This window comes from Stylophora pistillata, chromosome 3, assembly GCF_964205215.1.
Source record: "Stylophora pistillata chromosome 3, jaStyPist1.2, whole genome shotgun sequence".
Classification (NCBI taxonomy): Eukaryota; Metazoa; Cnidaria; class Anthozoa; order Scleractinia; family Pocilloporidae; genus Stylophora; species Stylophora pistillata.
In genome coordinates, this window is record NC_142521.1 from 33,091,130 (window position 1) to 33,099,970 (window position 8,841).

Sequence of the window (8,841 nt, forward strand, 5' to 3'; positions counted from 1 at the left end):
AGGGAAGTAGGCTTGGTCACTGAAGGAATAAACATCACAGGGTGTTATTTCCGTCGCTTCAGGAAGCTTTTATTCTGGAAAATTCCTGTCTGTTGTTTCTCACGAGATATCTCAATATGAGATAAAACTCCATTTTTATCCCTAACAACATTTCATAGCAACCACAGGATCACCTATCAATTTCCTTTGCATGATTATTACTTGATTCCTTAAGTGCGAGGAGGGAGAGGCAGGCATGCTGGTTGTGAGTCGATACTGTTTACTTATGCCAAAGTGGGCAGAAAGTTCCAAAAAAGCTGTTTACAGTACTTGACGGGAATTTTTTCATTGAGAATATCGTGAGCTTTAAGCAACATACAGACTAAAAGAGGGGGGCGTTGGGGCCTCTGGGAAAGCGCAAAATCGGAGAAAAAAACCTCCAAAACCGCAAAACCGACGAAAAAAAGGCAGCAAAACCGAAAACCGCATGCAAACCTGACAAAACCGCTACATTTTTACCTTTAAAGGGGTCTAAAAGGAAAAACCGAAAACCGCATCACAGTTTTCGTGAAAACTGAAAACCGAATGTAATAACACGTAAAGTCCACAAACCGCTCTGAACATCAAAACCGAAAAACCGAACCTTTTTGGCCCAAAAACCGAAAAACCGAACCTTTTTGGTCCAAAAACCGAAAAACCGATCAAAACCGATCAAACCCGATCAAACCGATCAAAACCGATCGAAACCGCAAAACTGAAAATCCCAAAGCCCCCCTCCTAAAAACCTTCTTTTGAATGGGATTCTACTTTTACTTTGAATAAAGAGTTACCTTGGAGCAATTTACTATAGCATATGTTTTCTTTTGGAGTCTTATTGGGTAGCTGAAAGGCCATCTTGCTCTATGTACGATCTTGAGATATCCTCACTCTAACTAGACCAATCACGAAGCTGTAGGCGAGAAAAAATCCAGTGACACTAGAGATTGGAATCTAAACATTAAAAGAAGATGTGTTGACTTTCACAGCGGCATTGATCCTCAATAACTTGCCACACAGACTAGCTGGTACTTGATAGCTGCTGGCAACGATCTCAGTATATTTGAATTCCACTTGTTGTAAGTAAATCCTAAGCAAATGTACTCAGTAATAATAGTAATGATGATTTTATTTATTTGTTTATTTATTCAATTCTGATGACGAGATATGACGTAAAATTCGGCCTCTTGATTTTCAGTATTTACACCCTGAAAATCGGATTGAAGCTTCTTGAGGAAAGGAAGTAAATTTAGGTACACTAAGATGGGAAGAAATGCGTTTATATTGCGTTCATTTAGTCACCTAGTGCCCTCCAGGATTAATATGCTGAAGTACCGTAATGTACACATCTTAGGGAATGGTCATTTTCAACAGCCAACCCAAATTAAAAGGGTTTTATTTTAGATTTTGGAGTGACCTTGCAAAGCTGTAAGGGTTGAACAAAACCAGGTGCTACCTACCTCGATTTCTCTTCGTGGCTGAACTGCTGAATCTCCTGCAGTGGTTAATGATCGACAACATACCTCCGAGTCGCTTTCGTGTTGTTTTTCTTATTTTTAAGACCTATCTTGGCTAAAGTTTAATTGAACTTTTCGTCCAAATGCTAATAAAGAAAAAACGACATGATATGCTAAAAAAAGGCGACGATCCGATTATCCATTTCGCTTTCTTATACCTTTTCAGGCAATGGCATTAACGGCTGACGAAGTGCTCGCAAAAATTGGCAGCTTCGGCCGTTATCAATTTCGTCTGCTAATCTTCGCCAACGTGCTGGGTTTCTTTTGGCTTGCATGGCCGATGCTCATAACAACGTTCATAACCGCTGAGCCCGGTTGGCGTTGCGTTACAAACAGCACCGAGTGTCAGACGGATGGAATTGTTTACCCGGGGGACGGAAACTACAATCTGAGGTGCAACATGTCGAGAGAAGCCTGGGAATTTGTTGACGAATATACATCAGTTGTCACACAGGTAGAGGCAGTAGGGAGTCAGTAAGAGCAAGCAGCTTTCTTTATTTTCAGAGCTATTTTCAGTTAAGTGTCGAAAGAAATCGGGGACTGCATTGATTTTGTTTTACTTACGTCCTTCATTGATCCAGAAAACTCGCCATTCTTTCAATCAATCAGATGCACAACTAAAATCAGTCAATCACGACTTGGTCGCCCCGCGTTTTACCACGCTTTAGGCATTTTGGTCGCTTAAAATTGTATTTTGCTTTCAATTAAGGCGCATTTTCCTTTCGGATGATTGGCTGTAGAGATTACGTTGGTCATGGCTTTACGAAACCCATTAAAAAAGCGCTGTATTTGCTTTTGTGATTAATTCAGCTTTGGTTTTTTGAATTCCAGTTGCTTGAATGTAACTGGGACTAAACGGTATACTAATTAGTCGTGTCTAGCCAGGTACAAAGTTATTCAGTCCATTTTTTTGTTTTCTTCCTTCACAGTTTGATCTGGTGTGTGACAAAGCAATCTATGGAACAGTGTCTTCCTCTTTGCTCTTCCTTGGATCTCTGATGGGCGCCGCCACGACCAGCACTTTATCAGACAAATTCGGCCGGAGAACCATCATGTTTACAGTTGGATTTCTAATTTCATTATTCAGTTTGCTGTCAGCTTTCCCAAACTCCTATTGGCTTTTCACTCTTTTTCGCTTTATTGTTGGATTCAATCTAGGTAAGTACACGGTAAAAATATCGCAGAGAGTCTCCAAGCGTTTATACACTCTTGGAGCAGTTTTCAATCGAGTGTCGAAGCCCCAAAACCAAAGTACTTCCAGTTACCAGTCAAAACAGAGGTTTATATTATCATAAGCCAATAATATAAGAATTAGAAGTGAAAACAAGCGAACTGCGAGATCGTTTTTAGTTTTGCGTCTGACTGGTTGAAAGGGTGGGGCTAGTATTCAGGACAAATTACCGAGCAAAGTTAGGTAAAATCAAAGCAGTCCCGTATCACTTTCGACAATAGTTTTTTCTTTGAAGAGTTTTGCTGATTTTCCCTTATCATTTCATCTCTCACCCGACGGTCTGATCCTCTACTCCCAGACTTCGCACGGACAACGTGGCAATATAAAACTCTTAGGGCTGGACTAGAGTTGGCAGCTAGGCTGATGAATTGCTTGACGCCTTTCCCCTTTAACTAATCAAAACAGACCTGTTTGCAGAGCTTTTGCAACGTTGTATGGAAATTTTTAAAATCTTTCTATGCCTTTTCCCTTTCACCAGGTGGAACAAATTGTATCTATATCCTTATCTCCGAGTTTGTGGGCGTTCGCCACAGAGCCATGATGGGAACATCTCTTTGGTATTCTTGGACCATTTCTTTGATGGCTTTGGCGGGAATTGCGTACCTCATACCAGACTGGAGACTGCTGTGCATCATCACAGGGGCACCAGCAATCCCTCTTGTACTTGGCTTCTTGTAAGTGTCAAGTCCCTGATTTGTTATTGGTTGTGTACCTCATGAGTACCTGATGTGACTTGAAGGCTGGCCAACTTAACAAGCGACAAATCATTCAATACGTGTTCAAGTATTTTTAGCTTGATATTTCCTGCTCACAATCGGTATGTGAATTTTACTCTGAGGTGTAGCTCGATGAATATGTAATTGGTTACCTCAAAATGGCGTTTCAACTAAGACTTATACTCCCAATTTTATTTGTGATAGGATTTCTCCAGAATCCCTTCGCTGGCTGATCGTGAAAGGGAAAACTAAGAAGGCTGTGGATCTCTGCATGAGCATTTCCCGAGTCAACCGCAAAAAAGTTTCAATGGAGGAAATCCAGCTTGAAGAAATACGTGAAGAAAGAATGGGAGACGTGCGGGACTTGTTTGGTTCACGCAAGATGGCTGTTAAGACGCTGATCACGTGGTATTGTTGGTGAGAGGAAGAAATATCCAAATCACAAATAATTATCATAATCAATATTTTCCTTTTTCGCCCAAAGCTAGATCGAGAAGAATTTATGTATCCTTTGAAACAATAGGTTCATGAATTTCAGACTTTTCCATGTCATTTACGAGTGGTGGAAGCCTTCTAAGTCTAAGAAGTTTTCACTATACTAAGGTCCACCAGGACTTGTAGACAAATTCCTTCCTCCTCTTTACCAAAATATCACTTCAGAGGAACTTGCATCGTTTGAAGTCAAGATTCCTTTAATGATGTTAGGGTGTACAGAATATTTTACAGGAAGACACTCGTCTTGTTTGACACACGACATCGTACGGAATAGATATATTTACCTTTGAAATGCGAGTTTTGTTAGGTCAGAGTTTTGCCAGCCTAGTGGCCTTTTACCACCAGGATTAGAGAATTTTTTTTCTTTCTGAAAGGGGCTGGATGTTACTCCATCGCAGTTGCTTGCTTCTTCGTAGTTCTTTTTTCAATTTTCCTTAGTCTGTTTAACCCATATCAACCTCATTACCTGGGTCTCTCCTCTCTTGCTCCAGGGGGCGGGAAGATGAGAGACCCTGGGAACAAGTTTGTACTCTAGACATTCCTGGCCAATGTTGACCGGCCCGGCTTTGACCTCAGAGGGAGTTGCTGTGGAAGGACTACTCCGTGTTTTTTTTTCTCTTAGGTTTGCTAATTCCATGGTGTATTACGGTGTTTACATGATCACACCTTACATTGGCGGCAGTGTGCACTTTAATTTCTTCCTAGCCAGTGTCATCGAACTTCCAGCAATCCCGGCGGGCATTTGGATTTACAACAAGTTAGTAAAAATTCCACCAAATCTATTTGTTTGAATGTCAGAGGAAGAGACAAGAAAATGCTTAAAACTTCGATCACGTTTCCAAAAATAGGAATTGTTTTCCATGGACTATTCATTTGATTTATTGGGGGTGGGGTAATATAATTTGGCTTCAGAATTCAGGCCGTGAAAAACGTGCGAACGAACGCTGAAACACGATTAATCTCTTCTAGATTTGGACGCAAAAAGGGTGTTATCATTCCCATGATTCTTACCGCTATTGGTGCTGCCCTCTCCGTTCTCTTGACAACAGATGACGAATCCAACAAGGGTGAGTTTTAACTTTTATTGAAGGCGTTCAAGATTGATTGTAAGCAGATACATGCCCACTAACAGGAAAAACTCTGTGCTCCATCCATTATTAAGTTAAATCTGACATGCTGTTAGTTGACATTATATACTATATATATGTTAATAAAAATATTAATATTAATATTAATATTAACAAAAATATTAATATTAATAAAAACATTCCAAATATATGTATATGTATAAACATCTCCAACAATTAATGTTGTCATTCCAACAGGACTTTTTGTAGGTAAAATCATTATGTCGCTGATTTGGGCGAAGTTCTGGATAATGATATCTTACGATGGTCTTTTTGTGTATACAGCAGAGCTTTTTCCTACAGCTATAAGGTAAGAGTATTTATAGGTCTAGTCCCAAGTGAAACATGTAGATTTTGTTTTAAGCCATCGATTGATGCTACAAAGACTTAAAGATATTGAAGCGTTTTAAAAATACCTCAGCTCTTACGTCTGTTCTTTCGAATATTTCAATCATCTTGGCCAAGCGAAGTAAAGCTTGTCGGGGCGGGAGTGTCTGCTCGAGTCTATAGAGATCTCTATTGTTGGTTATATTATAATCGACCCTTTTGGTATGAATAAAGGCTGATAATTTCTAAAGAAACTGTTTGGGGCTGCGTCGGTGGGGGTAACGAAATAATTTGGATATATCAACAAAGCTGAAATGGTAAATTGGCCACCGTAACGATTACAAAAGCTGACGTTTCGAGCGTTAGCCCTTCGTCGGAGCGAATAGAGGAATTGTGGGTTGTGTGTGCTTTTAAAGGCAGAAAATGGAGCTACGTTATTGGTGGGAACATGGCAACGAGAAAAATACGAATAAATTTTGGTATGGTTTCCTCACCTCAGAAACATCGCCATGGGAACGTCAGAAGCAGCGGCTGGTATTGGATCATTTAGTTCTCCATATATCATCTACACGGTAAGCCATAGAACACATACGTAAGCCGTCTTCCTATTCTTTTTCTCGAAAAACCTTATAAAAACAATAACGTAATCATCAAATACAAGTAACTGAGCCCGCATAAGCTGCGGCAGCGAATTTTGACGAGCTGACGATCAGATAGACGAAGCAAAGCTCCTTCATCTACTGAATACCACAACAAAAAGAATAAAATATTGATTTTATTCCTGGCTTAAAACCCTCTACGCCTTTTCAAAGTAGGTCTCTTTATCTAATTGACTGTCTTTGATTTTTTGTGGTTAGAGTGGCGCTTTAAAGATCAGGTTTGCTTTTCTCTTTTCAGGAACGAATCCATCCAATCTTACCGTATGGGATCATGGGATTGAACGCTTTGGTGGCAGCATTACTTAGCATGTTTCTGGACGAGACTCGTTACCAGCCCACGCTGGAGACCGTGGAGAGGTCTGAGAAGAATTCTGAGAAAGATGTCGACTCTTCGTAAGCCACCGCATTGTGGCCACATAATCCTGAAGGATGAACTCTATTTATTTTTACGCTACAGTGCAATCTTCAATTGAGTGTCGAAATTAATCCAGGATTGCATTGGTTTTCTTTTACTTCGTTCTGTGATTGGTCCAGAAAACTCACGCCATCTATCAATCAATTCGATGTTGGACTAAAACCAATCACAACGTGATCGCTGCTGTTTTCACGCGCTTTGGTCGGTTTGCTTGTTTTTACCTCGAGTTCTCATTGGCTCTTAAAAGTATTTGCTTTTCCTTTAATTGGCCATTGGCATTACATTGGTTTTGGTTTTACGGCACTCAATCGATAAACCCTGTATCTGACAGAGGTGAATAACGTGTGCGCATGCGTTAAGTTTTGGCGTGGGAAAACGGATTTTGAGTCGTACGCACTGTTTATTTTCTATTCCGTTACCTCGAGGCGTTGTTTTCCTTGCCGCTTTTCTTTTGGAGAAAAACTTCCAAATACGTTGTACACCCCCTAAATATTTTCGAAAATTAATTTTCTCCTTAGAAACTTTGGAAATAGTGAAATGCCTTCGAAAGCAACAAAATGCCAGGGTTTTAAATGCGAGCTCCTTTCAGCTCCTTATTATTTTGGCAAATTTCGCTAAATTTTAAACCTCATACGCTTGAGCCCGCGGTGTTGACCGTATACCTTTGACATTATTCAGCTCTGTCCCTCTATCTATTGTTCGAATCTAAAACTGCGCGATATATACTAACGTAATAGTCGGATGGAGAGAAACCCTAAAATTGCACGTGATACTAACGTAACAATCCAATGGTGAAGAATCCTAAAAGTGCAAGTGATTCGAAGGTAACAACAGAATGTAAGTAAATCTTAAAAAAGGCGAGATACTAACGTAACTTTCAGATGAAAGAGAATACCAAAAGTGTGCGAGATACTAATGTAACAATCCAATGAAAGAGAATCCTAAAAGTGCGCGGGATACTAAAATAACAATCTAAAAGAAGTGAATCTTTTTGGTGCACGCGATACTAACATAACAATCAAATGTAAGTCAATCCTAAAATGCGCGAGATCACTAACGTAACTTTTGAAAGGAATATCTTAAAAGTGCACGACATACTTACGCACAAATGTAGTGACTGGAGGGAATCCTACAAGTGCTCGAAATATTAACGTTACAACCAGGTGGAGAGAATCCAAAATCCACAAATAGCGCTAGATACCAACCTAACAATTGGATGAAATAGAATCCTGAAAGTGCACGAGATACTAACAACAATCCAATGGAAAAGAATCCTAAAAACGCGGAGATACTAATGTAACAGTCCAATGGAAAAGGAACCTTAGTAACTCGGTTTAAAATCGTACGTTACACTAACGTAACGATCTAACGAAAACGAATCCTATAGGTATTAATACCAGATACTAATATAACAATCTAATGAAAGAGACAGACATACGGACGGAGAGACACACCGACAAACGGACGGACATGTCGATGAACGAACGAACGGATGGATGGATAAATAAATAGATTGATGGATACATGGAAGAGTAAATGAAAAACAAATGAAAGAGAATAAATAAATAAATAAATGGATAAACAAATAAATGAAGGGATATTTCGTTTTGTGTTGATGCACAATTTAGCGTTGCTTCAGTTACTGAGCTGGAAGTGTACTGAATATTCCAGGCAATTTGATGACATATACCAGCAAAGTACACAAAATGCAGAAAGTTATAACCTTTAGAGGAGATATAACTTATCTGAGACTATAAGCTGGATTTACTTTAGTAGGTGACAAAGATACAGCTTTGTGAATGGAAATGGGCCCCACCGCAGCTTTTTCTATCAACTTATCGCTACCCTTTCCCCCCCCCCCCCCAACCTTTACACGTTAGTTTGCTTAAGTTAATTTCTGCATACAAGAATGCCTCGCTTTGGTGCAGGATCAGGAGCATCATTCGTTTGCTTTGGCATGAAGAAACTATAATTACTTTTATCTCCCTTTGGGTGGGATACTAGCCTAGTGCAGGCTACCACCGGTTTCCAACAGGTTTCCTGGGGTTTCACTGCTAGTCGTATTTAATGAATAGAGGGAGGCTCTGTGCGAGTAGAGAGTTTCCGGCCCTCAAGACTGACGTCTCTAAGGAACAATTTAGTGCTATCAGTTAATTGTAAAATCAAATGACATCCTTTCTATGGGAAATAGTTGAATGAGAAATGTAACGTTCTTCATCGTAATTTTCTTCTGCCTATATATTTTATTTTTTATTTGTTTAGTGGTCTTTCTAGGTCTGTGAAACGAGAAAATCCTCTACAATTTTTTTAAATATTCTACTTTCTCAGCATGGGGCCGG

The 8,841-nt window shown here is 39.7% G+C and overlaps 1 protein-coding gene across 1 annotated transcript; it reads left to right on the forward strand.

The window, feature by feature from the left end:
- Positions 1 to 972: 972 nt before the first annotated feature.
- LOC111331628 (organic cation transporter protein) lies at positions 973 to 8,125 on the forward strand. The gene is made up of 10 exons (XM_022936780.2): positions 973 to 1,094; positions 1,699 to 1,986; positions 2,462 to 2,690; positions 3,242 to 3,437; positions 3,684 to 3,896; positions 4,597 to 4,731; positions 4,944 to 5,041; positions 5,300 to 5,411; positions 5,928 to 6,000; positions 6,326 to 8,125. The coding sequence occupies exons 2-10, from the start codon at positions 1,702 to 1,704 to the stop codon at positions 6,482 to 6,484; spliced, it is 1,500 nt and encodes a 499-aa protein (XP_022792515.2). The 5' UTR covers positions 973 to 1,094; positions 1,699 to 1,701; the 3' UTR covers positions 6,485 to 8,125.
- Positions 8,126 to 8,841: the final 716 nt, after the last annotated feature.

Bases quoted from the DNA above. Each gene is read 5' to 3' on its own strand.
- LOC111331628 (XM_022936780.2), top strand. From the start codon at position 1,702: ATGGCATTAACGGCTGACGAAGTGCTCGCAAAAATTGGCAGCTTCGGC. The intron at 2,691-3,241 runs GTAAGTACACGG...CCCTTTCACCAG, and splicing joins TATTGTTGGATTCAATCTAG to GTGGAACAAATTGTATCTAT. The intron at 3,897-4,596 runs GTGAGAGGAAGA...TTTTTCTCTTAG, and splicing joins CTGATCACGTGGTATTGTTG to GTTTGCTAATTCCATGGTGT.